The sequence below is a fragment of the Bos taurus genome, chromosome X (assembly GCF_002263795.3).
Source record: "Bos taurus isolate L1 Dominette 01449 registration number 42190680 breed Hereford chromosome X, ARS-UCD2.0, whole genome shotgun sequence".
Taxonomy (NCBI): domain Eukaryota; kingdom Metazoa; phylum Chordata; class Mammalia; order Artiodactyla; family Bovidae; genus Bos; species Bos taurus.
This window is the reverse complement of record NC_037357.1, coordinates 134,938,772-134,964,835: the sequence shown is the minus strand read 5'-3', so window position 1 is coordinate 134,964,835 and position 26,064 is coordinate 134,938,772. Positions and strand designations below refer to the sequence as shown.

Below are 26,064 nucleotides of genomic sequence, written 5' to 3'. Positions count from 1 at the left end.
GGCCTGGTGCCAGTCTCTGAGTTTTGAGGCATTTCCTTCCTCTAATTAGCAGCTTGCTAATAGGTAAATAGGGCTTCCCTCATAGCTCAGTTGGTAAAGAATCCGCCTGCAATGCAGGAGACCCTGGTTCAGGAAGATCCGGTGGAGAAGGGATACACTACCCACTCCAGTATTCTTGGGCTTCCCTGGTGGCTCAGCTGCTAAAGAATCCACCTGCAATGCGGGAGACCTGGGTTCGATCCCTGGGTTGGGAAGATCCCCTGGAGAAGGGAAAGGCTACCCACTCCAGTATTCTGGCCTGGAGAATTCCATGGACTGTATAGTCCATGGGGTCACAAAGAGTCAAACACGACTGAACAACTTTCACTAATAGGTATATAACTTCTTGCTAAAAACTAGCAAGGGGGCACTCTTTCTGCCCCCTTCTGATGTCTATGTCAGAAGCTTTCTCTCTCTTCTATACTCTAATAAAACTTTATTACACAGAAAGCTCTGAGCTTTCTCAACCCTCGTCTCTGGCCCTGGACTGAATTCCTCTCTGTCAGGCGCAGGCTGGAAAAGGATTTCCAGACATAAGACAGAATGAGAGAAAAATAAAGTTTATTAGAGTGGGAGACGCTGTCGGAACAGTGGGCCAGCTGAAGGGAGAACCGATGTTCAATTGGGGTCCTTCGTCCACTTTTATACCCAGGGTACAAGGGGTGGGACAGGGGTCTTGTGGGTCATTTGCTGATCGGATGAGGCATGTATACTGGGCGGAGGGAAGAGTAGGGCAAATACCTTCTCCCTGTGGGCTAGGAGGGGAGACGGGTTATACTGTTCTGTTAATAGTTACAACATGCGGTGGAGGGAAGGATGACAGGGTCTGGTTTTTCCCCTTCCTGCATTCCAAGACCCTCCTTGGTTTTATCTGCTCTTCCGTACTTGGTTCACCACACTCTCCTCTGGAGGCCAAGAATTTCCGCGTCGTTCACGGCTCCTAGCAACAGCCTTTGAAAGGCCTGGGGCCACAAAGCACAGAGCCCACACTCTCTGGGACTCACACAGCCACAACCACAAGCCCACGTGCTCTGCAGCTGACGTGTTACAACTGGCGACAAGCCCACACACTGCAACAGAGAGCCCACGGGCCTCCACTAAGACCCCACCCAGCCATAAGTGCATAAATATACATTTAAAAAAAAAAAAGATAAAAATTTTAAAAATAATTTTTAAAAAATCCAGCTAATAATCAGGGAAATAGAAATTGAAGCAAAAATAGAAATGGAAGCAAAAAAGAAACAGCATGTCTTTGAATACTGATTAGAAGAAAATCAGTAAGTCGGAGGAAAATGGATATAGATAAAAACGAGCAGCGACGGGACTTGGTGTTCAGTTCTGTGCGTGAGGAAGAGGTACCCTGTATCGGACAGGAGGTTTGCGGTCTCTGCTTAAGTTGAAGCAGTGGTGTGCAGCCTGGGATGACCCAGAATCCCACCTGCGCACAGGGCGCCCTTGGATTCACACGCAATGCACAGGAAACATGACTGACGAAGGTCGTCCTGACACCGCTCGTAAGGACTGAAGACGCGGGATGACCGAAATGTCTGTGGACAAGAACCACGGATAAAGAAATTGTGACAGGTTGAAACAATAGTTGCAATGTGTGAGCCTGACCCAGATTTATAGCAGGGATCTATCTTGAAGATAAATGGTCAACTGAGAAAAATGAATGAAACGACATCCACTGAGTGATGACAATTTGCAGATGTTAACAGGCACACAAAAATACTCGACTGTGTATAACTTCATGTGTGCTTTTGTATATGTATGAATATGTATTTAGTATAGGCCTACTTCGGTAAAACTGTTACCCTTGGGAAACGGGAGAGATACAGAATAAAAGGAGAGGAGCTTTAGATTGAAAATTTAATATTTTTGACTGCTTTTAAAATGCTAGAACAAATATGCTAATTGCCAGCAGTTAAATTAAGGCATGAGACATGAGGCTGTCCTTTTTAACGCTTTTCATATTTTTGTTTTTCCAGTGTTGAAAAATACTGTAAAAATAAAGAGTTATTTTCTTAATGGAAACATCATTTTGATAAAATAAAGCAAACAAAAAGGGTAGGATTTTCAAGGATCCAAAGATTCTTCAATACACACATATTAAACAATATGATATACCATATTAACAAACTGAAGGATTAAAAACCATAAGATAATTTCAATAGATAACAGAAAAGGCTTTTAACAAAATTCAGCACTCATTTATGATAAAAAAAAAAAAAAAAAAAAAAACTCTTCAAAAAATGGGCATAGAAGGAACCTACCTTAACATAATAAAGGCCATATACAACAAACCCACATCCCTGGTGGCTCAGGCGGTAAAGCATTTGCCTGCAATGCGGGAGATCTAGGTTCAATCCCTGGGTTGGGAAGATCCCCTGGAGAAGGAAATGGCAACCCACTCCAGTATACTTCCTGGAGAATCCCATGGACAGAGAAGCCTGGTAGCTGAGTCCCTTTGCTGTCTGCCTGAAATTATCACAACATTTTTAATTGGCTATAGTCCATGGGGTCACAAAGAGTCGGACACGAGTAAGTGACTAACACACACACACACACCAAACCCACAGCAGTTTTTTCAATGGGGAGAAACTGAAAGCATTCCCTCTAAGATCAGGAACAAGACGAGGATGCCTATGTTGAAAACAGACTTAGGGACAAGGGGAGAGGGGGAGAGGGACAGGGTGAGACAAACGGAAAGAGTAGCACAGATACGTATGTACTAGCACATGTAAATAGAGAGCCAATGGGAACTTGCTATGTAACTCAGAGGCTCTGTAATAACCTAGAGGGTGGGAGTGGGTGGGACGTGGGAGGGAGACTCAAGACGGAGGGGACATATGTACACCTGTGGTTAATTCATGCTGCTGTATGACTGAAATCAAACCAGTATTGTAAACCAATCAGTCGATTAAAAATAAATATACTTTTTAAAAGGTAGGGTTGTGCCATTAAAGGAGAGATGTATGCAACAGAGAAATGGATACAGAAGACATGGTACATATATACAATGGAATATTACTCAACCACCAAGAAGAAGGAAACAAGGCCATATACAGCAACATGGATGCACATAAAGGCTATCATACTGAGTGACGTCAGTCAGACAGAGGAGGAGAAGTATCATGTGGCATCCCTTACGTGTGGGATCTAAAAAGAAATGATACAAATGAGCTTAGAAACAAAACAGAAACAGGCTCACAGACTTGGAGAAAAAACTTATGGTTGCCAAGGGGGAAGAATGGGGTGGAGGGATAGTTAGGGAGTTGGGAGTCGACATGGACACACTGCTGTATTTAAAATAGATAATCAACAAGGACCTGCTGGACAGCACAGGGAACTCGGCTCAATCCTCTGTAATAACCTTATGGTCACCAGGGGGAAGGATGGGGGAAGGGATAGTCAGGGAGTCTGGGATGGACATGGACACAGTGCTGTATTTAACATGGAGAACCAGCAAGGACCTGCTGTCCAGCACAGCGAACTCTTCTCAATACTCTGTATGGTTCCCAGGGGGAAGTTTGGGGGAAGGGACAGTTAGGGAGTTTGGGGTGGACATGGACACACTGCTGTATTTAACATGGAGAACCAACAAGGACCTGCTGGACAGCACAGGGAACTCTGCTCGGTGTCATGTGGCAGCCTGGATGGGAGGGGAGTTCTCGGGAGAATGGATACATGTCCATGTATGGCTGAGTCCCTTTGCTGTCCGCCTGAAATTACCACAGCATTTTTAATGGGCTATACCCCATTACAAAATAAAAAGTTACAAAGGAAAGATGTATGGATATGAATGCCCATCAAATACAGCACTCAAAACATTTCTGAGCACCCTTATGACACAATAAAAAAGTGTATAATTATTACTCATGATTTTGCATTATCTGTGCCAAAACCTTATCAAGATAGACCAAAAGGAAAAACATCTGTGAAGATCCATCACAATAGCACCACCCCACCAGCAGACACAACCAAACTCCTGCACTGCGGCATCTCTAACAAGGTCTATACAACGGCACTTGCATAGGGAGGGGTGATCAAACCAGTCCATCCTAAAGGAAATCAGCCTTGGAATATTCATTGGAAGGAAGCTGAAGCTCCAATACTTTGGCCACCTGATGCGAAGAGCTGACTCACTGGAAAAGACTCTGATGCTGGTAAAGATTGAAGGTGGGAGGAGAAGGGGGCGATAGAAGATGACATGGTTGGATGGCATCACTGACTCAATGGACAGGAGTTTGAGCAAGCTCCGGGAGATGGTGAAGGACAGGGAAGCCTGGCGTGCTGCAGGCCATGGGGTGCAAAGAGTTGGACAGGACTGAGCGACTGACCAATGGTTGGGCGGGTGTTGTGCATAACAGAAGCATGAAAAATAAGCAGCACAATGATAAGAATACAATAACTTCCCAGGGCAGGAGCATAAAACACCTTGAGGAAATGGAGCCATGTTCTGAACCCTAGGAAAGCATCCAGGGAAGCACCGGTGATGGGTCATCTGAGGCCATCGATGTTTTTCTATAGCACAACATTCTATCTGTTTTGGTAACGTGATTCTATGAGCATTTTTCAAACCTTGTTTATTTGCTCATCTACTATCTTCTATATAAAAAAGGCTGAGCACCAGAGAATTGATGCTTTCAAAATGTGGTGCTGCAGAAGACTCTTGAGAGTCCCTCAGACTGCAAGATCAAACCAGTCCATCCTAAAGGAAATCAGTCCTGAATGCTCATTGAAGGACTGACGCTGAAGCTCCTTTGGCCACCTGATGTGAAGAGCCAATGCACTGGAAAAGACGTTGGTGCTGGGAAGGATTGAAGGCAGGAGGAGAAGGGGGAGACAGAAGATAAGATGGTTGGATGGCATCATTAACTCAATGGACATGAGTTTGAGCAAACTTAGGGAGATGGTGAAGGACAGGGAGGCCTGGTGTGTTCCCATTCAAAGGTTCACAAAGAGTTAGATACCACTGAGAGACTGAACAACAATACTGTTTTCTATTGGGCTTCCCTAGTGGCTCAGGGGTAAAGAATCTGCCTGCCAATGCAAGAGATGTGCCTTCTATCCCTGGGTTGGGGAAAATCCCCTGAAGGAGGAGATGGCAACCCACTCCAGTATTCTCTCCTGGGCAATCCCACGGACAGAGGAGCCGGTGGGCTACAGTCCACGGGGTCACAAGAGTCAGACATGACTAGAACACAGACAACAAGCATCTCTATTATCTTACTCAGTAAAACATTCCATGGAAGTAGGGACCTACTCTGTTCACTTTCACAGGTTGACTATGTATCAGATGCTGGCACAAACTAAGTTCTAAATCAGTACTGATGGCACAGAGCCAAGAACAACAGATGAAATATCTTCTATGCGGTCCTTCTAATGAATATAAACATCTTGCAAATCGCTGGCACTCTGAAATGTACATTAAAACCACCCTGGCGCCCGTTTCAATCTTCCTGGTCATAGCCAGTGCTTAAATGACACTGCTAAACTAATATGGATGTCAAGGAATGAATTACTGCCTCTGAGCAAATGGGATAGATCAGTGTAAAACTTGACTTACAGAAAGATCTTTAAGCAAAGCGTGTCACCATACCGCATATGGGGCTGATTCGAACTCCATATGCACTCATTTTTAATAGCGAGTTGATTATAGGCTACTGACGAGGAGAGCACAGGCATTGTAAGACATAACAAATACGTTGCTTATTGTTCTGCATTAGATAAGAAATGACAATGAAATCAACTGTACTTCTTAACACAAAAAATTGTATGAGCTTGGAATACTAGATGGGTCAAGACAAAAATCTCTGGCACGGGCAGAAAAACAGAAATATAGATCCATGGAACAGGATACAAAGGTTCTATCCTGTTCTATCCCAGAGCAGAACCCATGTACCTATGGTAGCCTAATCTATGACAAAGGAGGCAAGAATATACGTTGGAGAGAAGACAGTCTCCTCTATCAAGGGGTGCTGAGGAAAGCGGACAGCTACGTGTAAAAGGATGAAATCAGAACACTCCTGAACACCACACACAAAAATAAACTCAACATGGGTAAAAGACCCAAATGCAAGACCAGACACTGAACACAGGCAGAACAGTCTTGACATAAATCACAGCAAGATCCTTTTCGGCACATCTCCTACAGTAATGAAAGTAAGAGCAAAAATAAACAAATGGGACTTAATGGAACTTAAAAGCTTTTCACAGCAAAGGAAACCATAAACAAAAGGAAACGACAACACTCCGGATGGGAGAAAAATGTATTTGCAAACAAAGCAACTGACAAGGGATTATTCGTCAAAATATACAAACAGCTCATGCAGCTCAGTATCAGAAAAAAACAAACAATAAATGAGTGGAAGATGTAAACCGACATACAGATGGCCAGGAGGCACATGAAAAGATGCTCAACATGACTCATTATAAGAGAAATGAAAAGTCAAAGCCACAATGAGGAATTATGTCTCACCAGTCAGAATGGCCATCATCAAAAAAATGTACAAATAATAAATGCTGCAGAGGGTGTGGAAAAAAGGGAACCCTCTGGCACTGTTGGTGAGGATGTAAGTTGGTGCAGTCACTACAGAAAACAGTATGGAGTTCCTCAAAAAACTAAAAATAGAACTACCATATAAGCCAGCAATCTCACTCCTGGCCATATATGCTGTTGTGGTTCAGATGCTCAGTCGTGTCCGACTCTGTGACCCCATGGGCTGCAGCACGCCGGGCCTCCCTGTCCATCACCAACTCCTGGAGTTTAGTCAGGCTCATGTCCATTGAGTCAGTGATGCCATCCAACCATCTCATCCTCTGTCGTCCCCTTCTCCTCCTGCCTTCAGTCTTTCCCAGCATCAGGGTCTTTTCCAGTGAGTCAGCTCTTTGCATCAGTTGGCCAAAGGACTGGAGTTTCAGCTTCAGCATCAGTGCTTCCAGTGAATATTCAGGGTTCCTTTCCTTTAGGCTTGATTGGTTTGATCTCCTTAGAGTCCAAGGGACTCTCAAGAGTCTTCTCCAACAATACGATTCAAAAGCATCAATTCTTTGGCGCTCAGCCTTCTATGGTCCAACTCTCACATCCATTGGTGACTACTGGAAGAACCATAGCTTTGGCTAGACGGACCTTTGTTGGCAAAGTAACACCTCTGCTTTTTAATATGCTGTCCAGGTTTGTCATAGCTTCTCTTCCAAGGAGCAAGCATCTATACCCTGAAAAAACCATAATTCAGGAAGGCACATGTACCCCAATGATCACTGCAGCGATATTTACAATCACCAGGACAAGTAAGCGACAGAAATGCCTACTGATAGGTGAATGCATGAAAAAGACATGGTCCCTATATACAATGGACTATGTGTCAGCCACAAAAAGGAATGAAATTGAGTCACCTGTAGAGATGTGAATGGACCTAGAGTCTTTCATACAGAGTGAAGTAAGTCATAAAGAGAACAACAAATTCCATATATTAATGCGTATATATAGAATATAAGAAAAAATGGTACAGATGAACCTGTTTGCAGGGCAGAAGTAGAGACACAGAGCTACAGAGAATGGTCACGTGGGCACAGAGGAGGAAGGCAGAGGTGGGGGCGGATTGAGAGAGGAGCAGTGACATATACACACGACCACGTGTAAATCAACAGCTAGTGGGAAGCTCCACGTAGCACAGAGACCTCAGCCGGGCACTCTGAGATGACCTCGAGGGGTGGGATGGGGGTGGGAGGGAGGCTCTAGAGGGAAGTGGTCCGTGTACACATATATCTGATTCACATTGTTGAACGACAGAAACTAGCTCAACACTGTGAAACAAAGCTACTCTAGCAAAAAATTAAAGAGGGAGAGACAGTAGCTCACTGATTATATAATCGCTCCTCAAAGGTGACCAGGACCTACAGTATCAGCTGTTTATATCTTTAAAGCTAAAGTCAGTATTTGAAAATCCACAGTGCAACAGAAAATTAAAAGTTGCCTTTTGAGTTATGTAGTTAATCGATTAAAGCCTTCATCGTGGGATTACTATCATCGCTGCAGATTTTTAACAGATGAAATCAACTATGGAATATTATGTATAGCTTTGTCACAGCAGGGGAGTAAAATCAATATATTAATAGAAAATTACTGTGGTTTTGGAGTAGGAATGAGTTGTGTGTGATGTTCTGTCGTCATAAGGCTTGATTTGGACAAGGCAATGACATACCACTCTGGTACTCCTTGCCTCAAAAATGCCATGGACAGAGGAGCCTGGTCAGTTATAGTCCATGGGGGTCACAAAGAGAGAGGTAAGACTGAGTGAGTGTGTGCAAGGTTAAATAAAATATCTTTACCAACTTATGCTGAGAGGAGAAATAAGCATTTTAAATACAGTATTAATTATGTGTTCTGCCATGCCATATGTGAAGGGTGATTATTTTTGAAAAAGGCACTTTAAACACAAATTGCGAACTTCAGGGACTCTGTTGTAATATCGGGTTAGAATAACGTTTTCAAACTCTAGCTCCTGACTCATTAGCAGCTGTGAAATCACTTAACTGTCATGACAATGTTTTTTTTTTTTTTAATAAAATGCAATAAAAATATCAGAAAGAATTACATATAGTGAGTACTGTTTTATGAAATTTTTACATTTTTTAAATTTATATATAAATGTGTACATAAAATATGTACATATAGGTATTGGTGGAGAAGGAAATGGCAACCCACTCCAGTATTCTTGCCTGGAGAATCTCATGGACAGACGAGCCCTGCGGGGGAGGGTAGTGGTCCATGAAGTCAGAAAGAGTCGGACACGACTGAAGCGGCTTAGCGTAGGTATTGGGTCACCAAATAAGGAAGCTTATTCAGGGAGCTTTGGCAATTTCTGAGGAGAATGGTGCAGAGCTGGTCATATAAAAGCTGGTTCGCCAAATAAGGAAGGTGACATTCAGGTAACTTTGGAAATCCCTGAAGAGAATGGTGTAGAGCTCTTTACAGTGGGCAAATAATCTTAACTCTGCTGAGAAACCAGTTGTCAGGTTGTAAAACGATAGAACCCATTCAACTGCATTCATGCATTCAGTTCGCCACGTCCTAGGCAGGGATTTGCACAGCTGCTAAGCTAACAACTTGATCGTGCAACATGAGGAATGATCACAGAGAAGCTCGTACACTTTGCTTCAGCTTCAGGGTGTTCAAATCATCAAATTCAAACGCTGTTCCTCCCTCTTAGGCTGCACAAAAAATGGCGATGAAGCACCAAATGCTTCCTTCTGAGACCAATGGCGAGTCTCTGTCTCTGTAACTGACAACCTAATTGAGATCCTTTTCCGTCTGCCCACCTTGTGATAGGGTTTCCCTGGTGGCTCAGACGGTGAAGCAGCTGCCTGCAATCCAGGAAACCTGGGGTTCAACCACTGGGTTGGGAAGGTCCCCTGGGGAAGGGCGTGGCTGCCCACTCCAGTATTCTCACCTGGAGATTTCACGGACAGAGGAGCCTGGCGGGCGACAGTCCGTGGGGGTCACAAAGACACTTTCACAACCTTCTGATGCTTTAGAAAGACGTACCCTATGGTAAAACAGGTGCCTTGGTGCTTCTCTTCAAGGGGATTTTTAAACACACGACATTAAGAAGATAATCTGTAAGGTGTCTGCTTTTCCCTAGTGACTGAACCGATGTATTTTAACTGCCAACTACACCTGAGTAGCCAAGATGAATAGCAGACACTGGCTTTGGCTACTCTTAACGTTACAGCAATTAGGCCTCCGTCCTTTCACTGCTGGGGCCTGGGTTCAATTCCTGGTCAGAGAACTAAGATCCCACAAGACAAGCTATGCGGCCAAGTCAGTCACAGAGAAAGAGAGATTCAAAGGGCTTGACGTGGCAGCCCCTGCAGTCGGCAGGCCTGAAGGATCGTGGTTCTGAGAGGCATTGAGGCTTGACTGTCCTGCATCAACTCGACATCCCAGAGCACTGCTGGTGCCTTGGACTGCAGGACACCTGCCCTGTGGCTGCGGCTGCTTCTCAGCTAAGACTGACTCCACGCATTCACTCTTCATCACGGCCACTCTGCTTCTGCTCGTACCACACGGGATCAGAGCCTGCTGTCCACCAGGATGACCTACATCTTCAGTCCTGCCTGATCTCAACTCTTGCTTCTGCCATAGGAGGTCATGGTAGCCTTCCACTAACTAGACCACAGGTGACCATAGCAGAGGGGATGACCAAGGGAATTACCTGGGTTTCGTGTACACACCTCCCTAACCCTAACCCTCCCCTCACTGCACATCAGTGAATCTAACTCCCTTTGAGCTGCAGACTGCATGTTTCCTTCGGTTCAGTTCAGTCGCTCAGTCGTGTCCAACTCTTTGCAACCCCATGGACTGCAGCACGCCAGGCTATGTCCCCGAAAATGCGTATATTGAACTCCTTACCCCCAATGTGATGATCCCTGTTGGCTCAGCGGCAGAGAATCTGCCTCCCAATGTAGGAAATGCAGGTTCGATCCCTGGGTTAGGAAAATCCCCTGGAGAAGGAAATGGCAACCCATTCCAGTATTCTTGCCTGGAGAATCCCACGGACAGAGGAACCTGGTGGGCTACAGTCCATGGGCTTGCAAGAAGCAGGACACAACACTCAAACATGCAAAATGTGATGGTAACAGAAAGGGGGGGTTTGGGGAGGTGGTTACATGGTGGGGGTTGAGCCCTCATAAACGGGATTAGTGTCCTTACAAAAGGACCCCAGAAACCTTCTTCACCCCTTCCACCAAGTGAAGACACTGAGCCAGAGAGTATCTTGATGCTTGTTTGTTCATTAAGAGACGTTTTTAAAAAGTAGACCATTTTAAACTCTTTACTGAACTTCTTACAATATTGCTGCTGTTTTACATTTTGGTTTTTTGGCCCCAAGGCATGTGGGATCTTAAGTTCCCTGACCAGGGATCGAACCCGCAGCCCCGTGCACTGGAAGGGTAGGTCTTAACCACTAGAGTTTCAGGGAAGTCTCTAGTGCCTTGATCTTGGACTTCCTAGTATCTAGCACAGGGAGAAAGGTGAATTCTCTAGGGCCTTGATCTTGGACTTGCTAGCATCCACAACAAGGGGAAAGGTTTGTGATTTTGTTACGACAACCTGTATGGACTGAGATGCCTCTCTAGGGAAGATGACATCACCCATCTCCTACCGTCGATTCTGGGCATCCTGTGTTAAGAGCCATGAGAAGTGGCTGTGAAATGGATCCCTTCCCTTGTCCGTTCTTTTGAAAAACTACCTTATTTCAAGATCAAGTTGGATGTGTTATTCCAAGTTGTGCAGGACTTCACAGTCGAAAGGTTTTCCATAGCAAGGAAAAGACTGAGTCATATTCTTGCCCCTTTTGAAGTCAATCAAGAGCAAGGGAAATTAAAAAAAAAAAAAAAAACGATCAGCAGAGGAATTATCCCAAGGGGACATACCTGAGGATACACAGATATATGGATCAGCATGCAGCTGGCAAAGCTTTGAGTTGAGTCAGCAAAAGCAACATGAAGTACATGGTGAGTGATTTCATGGTGAATTCAGCCCACTTAAACTGTCTGTAAATATTAATAATTTAATAGTAATAAAAACTACTTTCCATAGAATTATAAAATGACAATGAAATAATAATTACTACTACTCTTAAATAATTTCCAGTAGTCACATACAGATGTGAGAGTTGGACCAAAAAGAAGGTTGAGTGCCAAAGAATTGATGCTTTCGAATTGTGGTGTTGGAGAAGACTCTTAAAGAGCCCCTTGGACTGCAAGGAGATGTAACCAGTCCATCCTAAAGGAGATCAGTCCTGAATATTCATTGGAAGGACTGATACTGAAGCTCCAGTACTTTGGCCACCTGATTTGAAGAACTGACTCGGAGAAGACCCTGATGCCGGGAAAGACTGAACCTAAGGGAAGGGGGCGACAGAAGATGAGATGGTTGGATGGCATCATTAACACAATGAACATGAGCAAACTCCAGGAGACGGTAAAGGGCAGGGAAGCCTGGTGTGCTGCAGTCCATGGGGTTGCAAAGAGTCGGACACGACCTAGCGACTGAACAACAACAAAAAAATCATCATTAACAAAACTTATCCACTTTTCCTAATCCGCAGTTAATTGCTTTTCTTCCTGCTTCAAGTTATGTAGACCATCACTTCAAAAAATTTTGTGGCAGTGCAGACATAACTTAGGCAAGAAAAACACTAAACCCTGAATTTCCCTGATAATCAGTGCCTCAACTGTAAATGCAGTGCCCGAGAACCAAAAACATTTCTATGATTAATATTTATATATATATAAGTAATTATGTGTATCTGTTTTAATCAAGAAAAAAAAGCAGCATAACTGAAACCTTTTCATACTGTTCCTGGGGTCCTTGCAGCAAGAATACTGCTCCAGTAGACCACATTGTATCGGAAGTCTTCACCGTGACCCATCCGTCTAGTGTGGCCCTGCATGGCACGGCTTGTAAAGAATCCGCCTCCAGTGCAGAAGATGTGGGTTTGATCCCTGGGTCGGGAAGATCCCCTGGAGGAGGAAATGACAACCCACTCCAGTATTCTTGCCTGAAGAATCCCATGGACAGAGGAGCCAGGTGGGCTACAGTCCACACACTCGCAATGAGTCAAACACAACTGAGCGACTAAGCACTCATGCGTGCATGGCATGGGTCATAGCCTCATTGAGTTACACAAGTCTGTTTTGCGACAAGGTTCCACTGTAACTGCCCAGGTCTCTTTAAAATCCTAATTCAACACCCAGAGCCTCATGGTTCTTTCTTTCCCAGCTTCACGTATGCACACATGATGCCCAGTATTAGGAAACCTAAGAGTTTTTTTTGTTTGTTTGTTTTAATATATGGCTTGCTCCTTCAGCACATTATTTAACTTCTAATCTCTTTTCTCTAATCATCTATGGAAGCAGTAGGTTACCATAGTTACAAAGTAAAGAGTGTTACGGCAACAAAGAAATGACTGATGAAATTTTACATGACAGATTCAAAGATAGTAGGAAATGGCTCCAGCGGGCAACTGGGAACTTATCGAGCTGCCGGTCACAGACAACGACCGTGCCAGCGTATCAGGACCTGGGTCAGAAAGTCTCTCCAGGTTTTCCAAACGCCTCTCCTAGGCGGCGCTTTGAAGGGCTGATGTGAGGAACCTGGCCACACTGGCATCAGCATCCATTTCTGTTAGCACAGCACCCAAGGACACGCTGTGCCCATTGCACGCCACGTGGCTGTCATGGGTTCCAGTGAGGGGCTGTCATGACACGCCTGGCGAACCCTGGGGCTGCAGGTGAACGTGCTGTGTGATGCCCGTGTACCTGCCACGGGGGCTTCCCCTGTAGCTCAGTCCACAAAGCATCTGCCTGCAGTGCAGGAGACCCGGGTTCAATCCCTGGGTTGAGAAGATCCCCTGGAGAAGGAAACAGCAACCCACTCCAGTATCCTCGCCTGGAGAATCCCATGGACAGAGTAGCCTGGTGGGCTGCAGTCCACGGGGTTGCAAAGAGTCGGGCACGCCTGAGTGACTAACACTTACTTACTTACTTACTCACCTCCCACACGTGAGAAAGCTGATGCTCCACGGACCTTTCAAGCATCTTACACGATCCTCCCACTAACAGGTCAAAGGCGTGCCGTGTGGGGACGATACACTTTTTAAAAGTCTAACATGCTGACCTTTCCTCTGTCGATGAGATGGACACAGAAGATGTTGTACATACATACCATGGGATATCCTTCAGCCATGAAACAAATGAAATAATGCTACTTGCAGCATGGGTGGGCCTGGTGAGGGTCACAGTGAGTGACTTAAGTCATACACAGGAGGAGAAATAGTGTATGACATCCCTTAGGTGTGGCATCTAAAAAGAAATGCTACAAATGAACTTACTGACAAAACAGAGATTCATAGACTTAGAGGATGAGCTTACAGTTGCCCAGGCAGGGGGACAGGAGGTGAATGATACAGGGGAGGGGATAGTTAGGGAGTCTGGGATGGACATGGACACGCTGCTGTATTTAACATGGAGAACCAGCAAGGACCTGCTGGACAGCACAGGAAACTCTGCTCAATACTCTCTTGCCAGGAGCCAGCGTGAGGAACTCCGCCCATGGCAAAGGTCATGAGGAAGGAAGCTCGGCATATGCAAAGGCGGGATCGAGCCTCAGGAGTCCCCCTGGAAATTCTCAAGCATCTACCCCCAAAACCAGAGTCTGCCTACTTTACTGCTTTGTGCTCTCATCTACACCTCTGACTTTACGGGGGGCTGTCCCCCACCACCTCTCTCTGAAAAAGAGTTAACTTACAGCTCCAGTTGATCAAGTTCCTGGGTGTGATAAGAGTGTTTTAACCTACAAACTCCTCTGAAGGTTATTCCGGCCACATGTGATTGTTCAGAGCCTCCCAACTGTGAGAGGCATGAGATGTTCTAAACTGTCTAAATACAGATTCCTTTGAGCAGTTAAAAGATTGATTAGAAATTGTATTGGTGAAGGGTTTTTCACTTGTTGGGCCAATGTTTGCTGCTAAGTTTCCATATCCCTTACCTCCTGTGTCCCTGGCAGTTTATTGATTAATATAATTGGTGTATAGGAATGTAAGCAGTAGCTTTAATGTTTGTAACCTTGGACCCTTGAGTTAATTCTTTTTCTTGTTACAGCCCACCACACCTTTGCCCTATAGGAATGCAACTTTATCTAATGCTTTCGGAGGGTGCTGCCTGACTTTAGAATGATCACCTTTAGAGAAAAATAAGTTTTCTGAAGAAAGAGTCACAAAATGTTAACAGGCCTCTTGGCCTGAAGATGATGTAATTCACTTAAACTTTTGCATATGATAAGTTTGCAGGAAGAAAGTCTGGCTTACTGCTGACTCTCCTCTTCCCCTATTATGCTCTATGTACAACTTAAGGTATAAAAACTACTTTGGAAAATAAAGTGTGGGCCTTGTTCACCGAAACTTGGTCTCCCCATGTCGTTCTTTCTCTCACCTTCTGGCTGAACTGGGGCGTGGAGGCTCGTCAAACTTACTAATTTTGCCTGGGCTTCTAAGATCTGACAGGGGAGGCCTTAGTGTCTCCTCTCCTTCGGGAGAATGGGAGGACGCCTGCGGCCTACGTAGATGACGTAAATTCCTTATTTTGGAATTTTATTAGCTTTCCACATAAACCAAGTTATTCAGCCTCTTTTCTCCACTGAATTTTCTCACTGGGCTATTCTTATTTAACCACTCTTTATATCTTTAATTCTATTGTATCCTGATTGCCGAATCCGTCTCCCCTTCGAATTCCCTGGATCCACCGGGGCTGGACCCCGGCACTCTCTAATAACCTTATGGTTCCCAGGCGGAAGGGTGGGGGAAGGAATAGTCAGGGAGTTTGGGATGGATGTGGACACACTGCTGTGTTTAACATGGAGAACCAACAAGGACCTGGTCTCCAGCACAGGGAACTCTGCTCAGTGTCATGTGGCAGCCTGGATGGGAGGGGAGTTTGGGGGAGAATGGATACATGCATATGCATGTCTGAGTCCCTTTGCTGTCCACCTGAAACCATCATAACGTTGTAAATTGGCTAAACCTCAAAACAAAATAAAGTTTTTAAAAACTGCATTACAAAAACTCAAAACTGATAACGACGATAGGCTTTTATAAAAGGATTTAATTAGAAACTTCCCTGAAGAACTGTGTTCTCCGTTAACAAGTTGTAAGCGTCCTACTCAAACCAATTTTCTTTAAGTAAAAACCTGCTGGCGTCGTCGAAGCCCCGTCGATAGAGCAACTCCATTGTCCTCCTGCTCGGCGGGGAGAGGGCCCGGTTGAGTCTCACCAAGTTTGCCACGGACAGCTGGGACAGGAAGACACACCATAGGATACGACAGGGCTGGTCAATCAACATTTACTTCTGTAAGCAAAGCCTGCTTGTTATACATGCTATTAGCAATACAAAAAAAATAATAATACTAAGTAGGAAGAAAATAATCTTAAAATGGAACTGCAGGGCTTTCCAGTCAGTATAAACAAAATAATGTTAAAATCTCAACTGTGGGCTTTCTGACGGCTGGGTGGTAAAGAACCTGCCTGCCAGTGCAGTGGGTACAGGTTGCATCCCTGGTCCCGGAGGGCCCACACGTCTCAGGGCAACTAAGCCTGTGCACCACGATTATTAAAGCTGTGCTTGAGAGCCTGGGAGCTGCAGCTGCTGAGTTCACGTGTCACCACTACTGAAGCCTGGGAGCTGCAGCTGCTGAGTTCACGTGTCACCACTAACGAAGCCCGTGCGCCCTAGTGCCCGTACTCTGCAACCAGAGAAGCCACTGCAACGAGAAGCCTGCGCTCTGCAGCTCGAGAAAAGCCCGCATGGCAACTAAGCCCCAGCATACTCTCCTCCCCCCAAAAAACAAAACAAAACAAAACACAGAACTCCACACGAAGACTGCAAGAGGGTTTCTCAGCCTGGGTACCACTGACGTTTAGGGCCAGATGCTTCTGTGTTGGGGTGTCTGTCCTGTGCACTGTAGGATGCTGAGCAATATCCCTGAGCTCCATCCCTAGATGCCTGTACACATTCCCAACTTAGCCAGTGTCTCCTGCATATAATGGGCTTCCCTGGTGGCTCCAAAGGTAAAGAATCTTCCTGCCAATGCAGGAGCCATGGCCCGATCCCTGGGTGTGGAAGATGCCCTGGAGGAGGGCATGGCAACTCACACCAGCCAGAGGCTACAGTCCATCGCGTCTGAGTTAGACACCACTGAGCAACTAATGCTTTCACTTTCAGGGGCTATAGTCAACATTTTTGCCATTTCCTTCCTCACCTACCTCCCTGACCAGGGATCCAATCCATATCCCCTGCTTTAGAAGTCCTAACCACTGGACTACCAAGGAAGTCCCATCAGTACTGTTGTAAATGAGATCATCTGATTGTTTTAAAAGGTGGCAATGATTAAATATGTAAAAACATTAGTGGAAAACTTAGGGATCTACCAGGAAGGAAATGGCAACCTACTCCAGAATTCTTGCTGGAGAATCTCATGGACAGCAGAGCCTGGCGGGCTATAGTCCATGGGGTCGCAAGAGTCGGACATGACTTAGCGAGTAAACCACCATCACCACCACCACCACCAGGGAGGTAGCATCCCACATTCCGTGTGGCCAAAAAACCAGAACATAAACAACAGGAGCAATATTATAACAAATTCAATAAAGATTCTTTAAAAAAACAAAAATGGTCCACATAAAAAAGTAAAATCTTAAAAAAATAAAATTGCACTTCCCTGGCAGTCCAGTGGTTCAGACTGACTTCCAATGCAGGGGACACAGGTTTCAATCTCTATGGGGGGATCTAAGGGTCCCACATGCCACAGGGCAACTAAGCCCAAGCACCTCAACTACTGAGCCCGAGCACCTCAACTACTGAGCCCAAGCACCTCAACTACTGAGCCCAAGCACCTCAACTACTGAGCCCAAGCACCTCAACTACTGAGCCTGAGTGCCACAACCACAGAGTCCATGCACTCTGGAATTCCGGTCTCCAGCCACAACTACAGAGCCTGTGAGCTCTGGAGACCTCTTGCTGAAACAAGGAGCCTGCCCACCACAACTAAGATCTAATGCAGACAACCAGTAAGTAAATAAGTCTTTTAAAAAAAACAAACAAAATTGCATTGAAAACTTGCCAAGTATGCTGACCTGAAAAATAAGTGAGGAAATGGGAAATGTCCCACAGAGACAGTTGAAAAATAGTGAAAAAAAAAAAAAGATTGCACACTCACAGTCTTCAGGTACCCAGGTCCATATGCACAACATATGTTGTGACTCATTTAAAACATGGCAAAAACCACTACAATTATTGTAAAGTAATTAGCCTCTAATTAAAATAAGTAAATTTAAAAAAATATGCATGCAAATCTGTACATACAATGGAGTTGCCAAGTTTGGGAAGCATGTGGAGAGTTTCAGGGGGTCTGTGACGGTCGGGGAACATCAGGACTCACCAGTACTTCCTGGTTGGTGATGCTAACGTAGAAATGCAGCCGCCCTTTATCCTGCGGGCAGACGTCCAGTCGCCCACTGAAAGGGGAGATGGTCACAGTGCGGCCGACGGGCAGGACTGGCAGGCTGTTGGTGAAGCCTCCGTCCACCCACCTCTGCGGAGAGAATGGCCCCGGTCAGCACGTGAAGACAGTGACCGTGGACTTCCCCGAGAGGACACCGTCCTTCTGAGAATCCGAGCCTTGGGGATGAACGCCCTTGAGTTACTATTGATGAGGACCAGCTGGATTGGATTTGTTTTGGAAGCGAAGCAAATCTTTGTATGCATATCATTTACCCACAGGCTTCCGAGGTGTCTCCGTGGTAAAAAACCTGCCTGCAATGCGTTCGATCCCTGGGTGGGGAAGATGCCCTGGAGGAGGGCACGGCAACCCACTCCAGGATTCTTGCCTGGAGAATCCCATGGACAGAGGAGCCTTCCGTGCTACAATTTATGGAGTCACAAAGAGTCGGACATGACTGAGCACAGAACATACACACACAGCCTTTATGCATACAGTAAGAAGTTTGGGTCTATAGTAAGAAATTATAGTAAGAAACCCATGGGTTTCCCTGCTGGCTCAGCTGGTAAAGAATCTGCCTGCCAATGCAGGAGACCTGGGTTCGATTCCTGGGTCGGGAAGATCCCCTGGAGAAGGGAATGGCAACCTGCTCCAGTATTCTTGCCTGGAGAATCCCATGAACAGAGCAGTCCGGTAGGTTCTCAGTCTATGGAATCGCAAGGGTCCGACACAACTTAGTGACTAAACCAAACCAAGAAATTTGGACGGAATCAAGAAATCTCTCCAGTTGTTTCAAAGCTTTGAGTAGATTACTTAAGACCTTATTATTATTATTTTTTTTTAACTGATGATGGCACATGCATAAGAAGCCACATGCTTGGATTTATCATCTAATCAGGATGCAAAGCCAAGTTGACTCTGACACTGAGCAGATCATCCCCCATAAAAGGCGGCTCCATTTTTAACTTCAGAACTGCAAATCGGCATTGTCTGTAGCCAAGTGAAAAGTAAATAAATAAAGGACCACCAGAAACGCTTTCATCTCCAAAGTGACTCCTGAGCTAATAGGGCTTCAAGCCTTGAAGAATTCGGGGTAGCGTGGGTGGAAGGGCGGGAGAGGGCTATGAAGTGTTCAACAGGAGCACTGTTCAGAAGAGAGTCTGTGCTTTCAGACCTCGGCCCAAAGGAAAGAGGGAGAGACAGAACAGCAGGACCGAGGACCGTCCACAGGCTTCTGCACACCTGGACACTGGGGGCAGGCGGAAGAAGCACAAAGACAGAATTTCCTATGGTGTTTCAAGTGAAAAAGACTTTCAGTCTGTCCTGAGCCCCAGAATCAGCTCTAACAATAAACACACAGACACACAAAGCTGAAGTTCAAACACTACAGGCTACATCCAGATTGGAAATATCCTGCCGTGGATGTGGGAATACAAAGCTAGAAATTATGGAGAACACCTTGTCACTCACCCAGAGTCAGACATTCTGGAGTGTGAAGTCAAGTGGGCCTTAGGAAGCATCACTATAAACAAAGCTAGTGGAGGTGACGAAATTTCAGCTGAGCTATTTCAAATCCTACAAGATGATGCTGTTCAAGTGCTGCACTCAATACATCACCCAATTTGAGTTGGAAAACTCAGCAGTGGCCACAGGACCGGAAAAGGTCCGGCCTCCTCCAAATTCCCAAGAAGGGAAGTACTCAAGTATGTGCTAACCATTGGACAGTTGCATACATCTCCCATAGTAGTAGGATCATGCTTAAAATCTTGCATGCTAGGCTTCAGCATTATGCCAACCAAGAACTTCCAGATGTAAAAGCTGCATTTAGAAAAGGCAGAGGAACTGCAAATCAAATTGCCAACATTCACTGGATCGTGGAGAAAGCAAGAGAATTCTGGAAAATATCTACTTCTGCTTCCTGCTTCACTGATTTATACTAAAGCCTTTGACTAAAGCCTTTCCAAAAACTGTGGGAAATTCTTAAAGACATGGGAATTCCGGACCACATTACCTGTCTCTGGAGAATCCTGTATGCCAGTCAAGAGGCAACAGTTAGACTCAGATGCAGCAACTGACTGGTTCAAAATTGGTAAAGGACTAAAATGAGGTTGTAAACTGTCACCTTGCTTATTTAACGAATATGCAGAGTGTATCACACGAAATGCCAGGCTGGATGAATCCCAAGCTGGAATCAAGATTGTCAGAAGAAATATAAACCATCTCTGACATGCAGATGATAATCTCTCTAATGGCAGAAAGTGAAGAAGAACCAAAGAGCCTCTAGATGAAAGTAAAAGAGGAGAGTGAAAAAGCTGACATGAAACTCAACATTCAAAAAACTAGGATCACGGCATCTGGTCCCATCACTTCATGGCAAAGAGATGGGGAAAAAGTGAAAGCCGTGACAGATTTTATTTTCTTGGGCTGCAAAATCACTTCTGAAGCTGAAGCTTCAATACTTTGGCCACCTGATGCAAAGAACTGACTCATTGGAAAAGACCCTGATGCTGGGAAAGATTGAGGGCGGGAGGAGAAGGGGGTGACAGAGGATGAGATGGTTGGATGGCATCACCAATTCAATGGACATGAGTTTCAGTAAACTCTGGGAGTTGGTGATAGACAGGGAGGCCTGGTCTGCTGCAGCCCATGGGATCACAAAGAGTCGGACACAACATCGACCGAACAACAACAGCAACCTCACAAAATAATCTATTTTGGAGAAAAAAAAGCAAGAAGGTGAGGACTGAGAAACAGGTTAGCATAAAGCATCCTTAACTGAGTTAAGGACCTTCATTCACCTTCATTCACTTCATGTCTTTTTTTCTTTTAAAATGTTTTTCTTACCTGTTTTGATTTCTAAAGCAGGTGACTAAATGATAGGGTATTGTTTACAAAGGCCTTGGCCAGCAACCACCTCCCCTCAGAGGAAATAAAAGTAAATAAACAGAAAGTGAAAATGTGTTGAAAATCTCTGGTTGAGGGAACTGCATTTTGGTGGAGGAAAAAACATAAGTGGATTGGATTAAAATGAACCTGACCTGGGTAATCTGCTTACCGTCATTATTTTTTAAAAGAACAAAACACATTATACAATTATGTATTATATACACACATGTATGTATGCTTGTGTGTGTATAAATATGGATACACACACACACAAGACTATACAAATACTGTCTAAAAAAGACAGGTTTGTATTAAGAAGGCCCCCACATTGTAAAGGAACTACTGTATTTGAGCAGACTCCGGCAGACAGTGGAGGGCAGAGGAACCTGGCATGCTGCAGTTCATGGGGTCTCAAAGAGCTGGACATGACTGAGCGAATGATCAACAACAACAAATACACTTCAATAAAAATTAATTAATTAAAAAAAAGAAGGTCCCAGATATCTGGTTCTGTGCCTTACTGTCCTAGAGTTTTTTGTTTTTTTTTCCCCCTTCTCTTCCCTCATTGCTTTGGATGTAGACACCAAATTCTGGAATAGATAATACCTAGAAAGAGAGAGAGAAAGAACACCTTCCAAAATCACCTTTCATACCCTCAGTAGAGTATCTCACCAGTGATGCAAAAATTCAGAGGTTTCATCAAGGGAAATAAAAAATATGCACCAAATGCCATATAACTTAACTGACAGCTCCCTTGTTTTATTCAACTGAAGGAAAAGAAGGGCAATCTGGCTCGTTAATGTGCAGTGTTCTAATTTACCAAGGGGCTAATGACTGCCGCTTAAGGGAATTGAAAGTCTTTTTTCTAAATTTTGTTCACTCTTGTTAGCTTATTCTGATTGGATAAATGAGTCAGGGAAACAAACAGCTTATCAAGGGGCTTCGTTAAATTTTCAGCGTTACTCGCTACTCTGTAACCATAACGCCAGTAGCTCAGATGTTGTAAATACAGTCCATCTTTCTCCTGATTCATGCTCTCATGAACTGTATCACTCCCAACAACCACACACACACAGAGCCCACCCCACCCTCAGGCATGCTAATGTGAGCAAAATTTCTGGAAACAACAATAACATTACTAAATCCAAATACCTTATATCTCACGTGCTATGGATCGATTGATGCTTTTGAACTGTGGTGTTGGAGAAGACTCTTGAGAGTCCCTTGGACTGCAAGGAGATCCAACCAGTCCATCCTAAAGGAAATCAGTCCCGAATATTCATTGGAAAGACTGAGGCTGAAGCTGAAACCAATACTTTGGCCACCTGATGCGAAGAGCTGGCTCTTATGAAAAGACCCTGATGCTAGGAAAGATTGAAGGTGAGAGGAGAAGGGGACGACAGAGGATGAGATGGTTGGATGGCATCACTGACTCAATGGACATGAGTTTGGGTAAACTCCTGGAGTTGGTGATGGACAGGGAGGCCTGGCATGCTGCAGTCCATCGGGTCACAAAGAATCAGACATGACTGAGCGATGGAACTGAACTGAACTGACTGATGGATAAATTAAAACTGCATTCCCTATGCTTCTGGCCATGACTTCTCTGGCTGTTTGCAACATATTCCTCAAAATCATTCCCACTTTTTGGGCAGCATTCCATAAGCTGCCGTGACACTGAGGATTCCAAAATCTTGCTGATGGCTCTTCCCAGGAGAGTTTTGCCCAGAGTTTCTTAGTTTCAGATTATAGCACCTTCATTCATCAAAGGAAAGGGTAGGCCAAATAAGTTAAAAAGAAAATTATTCCAGGAGAAAAATGTGCTTCAAAAACCAAACATGTGGGACTTCCCTGGTGGTCCAGTGGCCAAGAGTCTCCACTCCCAATGAAAGGGTCCCAGGTTTGATCTCTGATCAGGGAACCAGATACCACATGCCCCAACTCAAAAAAAAAAAAAAAAAAAAATTTCATGTGCCACAATACAGGCCCAGTGCAGGCAAACAAATAATTTTTTTTTAATTCTTATATATTAAAAAACATTTATAAACGTGTATAGAGAGAAAGAGAGAGAAGTCACTCAGTGGTGTACGACTCTTTGCGACCCCATGGACTATAGCCCGCCAGGCTCCTCCATCCATGGGATTCTCCAGGCCAGAATACTGGAGTGGGTTGCCATTTCCTCCTCCAGGAGATCTTCCTGACTCAGGGATCGAACCCAGGTTTCCTGCACTGCAGGCGGACGCTTTGCCATCTGAGCCACCAGGGAATCCACCAGGGAATATTTAAATGTGTATAAATATTAATAAATATTAAAAAAAACCTGGCCCCTACAAGTTGCTGCAACTTGTCCTAACATCCTTTACCTGCATCTCTGCATTCTGGCCCCTACAGTTGATTGTCTTTTCTCCTAACGCCCTTTACCTGCATCTCTGACCATATGCTAACGTGCTCCATGGTAAGGTGAACTGTCTGAGTCCAGAGAGTAGAAAAGAAACAACGGTTCTTCAGTAGAGAAGACGAGCTTGTGCCCAGAGGTGGGGCGGGGGTCTACTGTGGCTGTCCCTGGTGGATTACAGCGCTGGAGACCAGAGCCGAGGCGATGATTCTACAGGACAGGGACACCCATCACAGCAAACCCAGAGGGGCGGTCGTCTGCCAGCACACGTCAAGCCGTGTCTCACAGGTGACGCCTTCTGGGTTCACACCAGGCTCATGACCTCCAGCAGCTCATGTCATACAATTGAAGGCGAAGACTGTAAGCTCAAGGCTGTCCCCGGTACCGAAAGCGCTCACTTCTTCCTGCACCAAGTCCTTTCAGAACACGCCGTGCGTGCCTGGATGTATGTTCCACACTGCGAGAAGCTCATGCTAGAACCTCGAGGCAGGGCTGGACTTGCTCTGCAAACAGTTTTGCCAGAAAGAGGAAGACAAAGACCATATGATAGCATTTCTATGTGGAACATAAAAGGTGAGGAAATGAACTTATCGACAAAGCAGAAACAGGGTCACAGACTCTGACTATGGTCAGAGAACATGGTCAGAGAACAGACCGTGGCTGTCAAGGGGGAGGCGCAGAGGGAGGCAGTGGGGAAGGAATGGACTAGAAGCTTGGGGTTAGCACATGCCAACTGTTACCTAAGGGATGGATAAACAAAAGGTCCTGCTGTACAGCACATGGAACTGCATCCAGTCTCCTGGGATAAACCATAATGGAAAAGAATGTCTATATGTGTATACCTGAGTCGTTGTGTTGTACAGCAGAAATTGACACAACACTGTAAATCCACTATTCAGTTAAGTTCAGTTGCTCAACGTGTCTCACTCTTTGCAACCCATGGACTGCAGCATGCCAGGCTTCCCTGTCCATCACCCGGAGCTTGCTCAAACTCATGTCCATTGAGTGGGTGATGCCATCCAACCATCTCATCCTCTGTTGTCCCCTTCTGCTCCTGTCCCCAATCCATCCCAGCATCAGGGTCTTTCCAATGAGTCGGCTCTTTGCATCAGGTGGCCAAAGTATTGGTGTTTCACGTTCAGCATCAGTCCCGCCAATGAATATTCAGGACTGATTTCCTTTAGGATGATTGGTTGGATCTCACTGCTGTCCAAGGGACTCTCGAGAGTCTTCTCCAACACCACAGTTCAAAAGCATCAATTCTTCAGTGCTCAGCTTTCCTTGTAGTCCAACTGTATGCTCAGTCGTGTCTGACTCTTTGATACCCTGTAGACTGTAGCCCGCCAGGTTCCTCTGTCCATGGAGATTCTCCAGGCAAGAACACTGGAGTGGGTTGCCATGCCCTCCTCCAAGGGATCTTCCTGACCCAGGGATTGAATGTAGGTCTCTGCACTGCAGGCGGATTCTTTACTGTCTGAGCCACCAGGGAAGCCCAGGAATACTGGAGTGGGGTGCCATTCCCTGCTCCAGGGGATCTTCCCGAATGAGTCCTTAGCAAGTGGCAAATGGCCACCATGTGGCTGCAGAAACAAGCAAGCACCCCCAGGAGCGCCCTGTCAGTCACCGTGCACATGGGGTCCCCTCTTCCCGGGCTTTATTACACAACCAAGGGGGACCAGGGACTTCCCTGGTGGTCCATGGATTAAGGATCTGCCTGCCCACGCAGGGACACAGGTTCGGCCCCTGGTCCAGGAAGATGCCACGTGCCACGGAGCAACTAAGTCCGGGAGCCACAACTGCCAAAGCCCCTGAACCACAGCTACTGAAGCCCACACGCCCTAGAGTCTGCTCTGGAAGAAGACAAGCCGCTGCAATGGAAGAGCATTTGCACAACTCGAGAGTGGCCTCCACTTAACTAGAGGAAGCCTGGGCGCAGCAACAAAGACTCAGTGCAACCAAAGATGAAACAAACAGAAAAACACGTCATTATGACACTGCTCCTCTGCACAGAGGCCAGTCATCAGAGGGTCGTGCCTCGCCTCCCAGGGTCAAATATATATATATATATATATATATATATATATATATATATATATATAAAACTATATGTAAATATAAATACATGTATTTCTTACTATATGTAAATATAAATATATATATTTCTTACTATACATAAATATAAATATATAAGTATTTCTTAATACATAAGTCACTCAGTCGTGTCCGACTCTTTGCAACCCCATGGACTGTAGCCTACCAGGCTCCTCCATCCATGGGATTTTCCAGTCAAGAGTACTGGAGTGGGTTGCCATTTCCTTCACCAATTTCTTAATATACCTATGTCTGAATATATAAATATCTATTTCTTAATATATATATTTCTTACTATATATAAATATAAATATATCTATTTCTTAAAATACCTACTTGTTAATATATATAAGTATCTCTTTCTTAATATATATAAATATTTACTTCTTAATTATATAAGTATCTATTTAATATATAGAAATATATACAGTTCTTTATATATATAAATATATATGGATTTCTTTACATACATAAATATATAGATTTCTTCATATATATATTTATATATATATAAATATATGTATATTTCAAGAAATGAACAAGACTTAGTAGAACAAGAGGCCTGTGACTGATGCAAACATTACAGATCATC

The 26,064-nt window shown here is 44.8% G+C and overlaps 1 protein-coding gene across 10 annotated transcripts in view; it reads right to left on the bottom strand.

Annotated features, from left to right (window-relative positions):
- Positions 1–583: 583 nt before the first annotated feature.
- Positions 584–26,064, bottom strand: part of PNPLA4 (patatin like phospholipase domain containing 4) — a 61,702-nt gene continuing 36,221 nt past the window's right edge. For 8 of the 10 annotated variants that reach the window (XM_024988332.2, XM_024988338.2, XM_024988330.2 and 5 more), the window contains 2 exons: positions 18,041–18,193; positions 7,268–15,894 (listed from right to left, as the gene is read on the bottom strand). In XM_024988332.2, the coding sequence (XP_024844100.1) occupies positions 15,763–15,894; positions 18,041–18,193 (285 nt within the window). In that variant the 3' untranslated portion in view covers positions 7,268–15,762. 10 annotated transcript variants of the gene reach the window in all.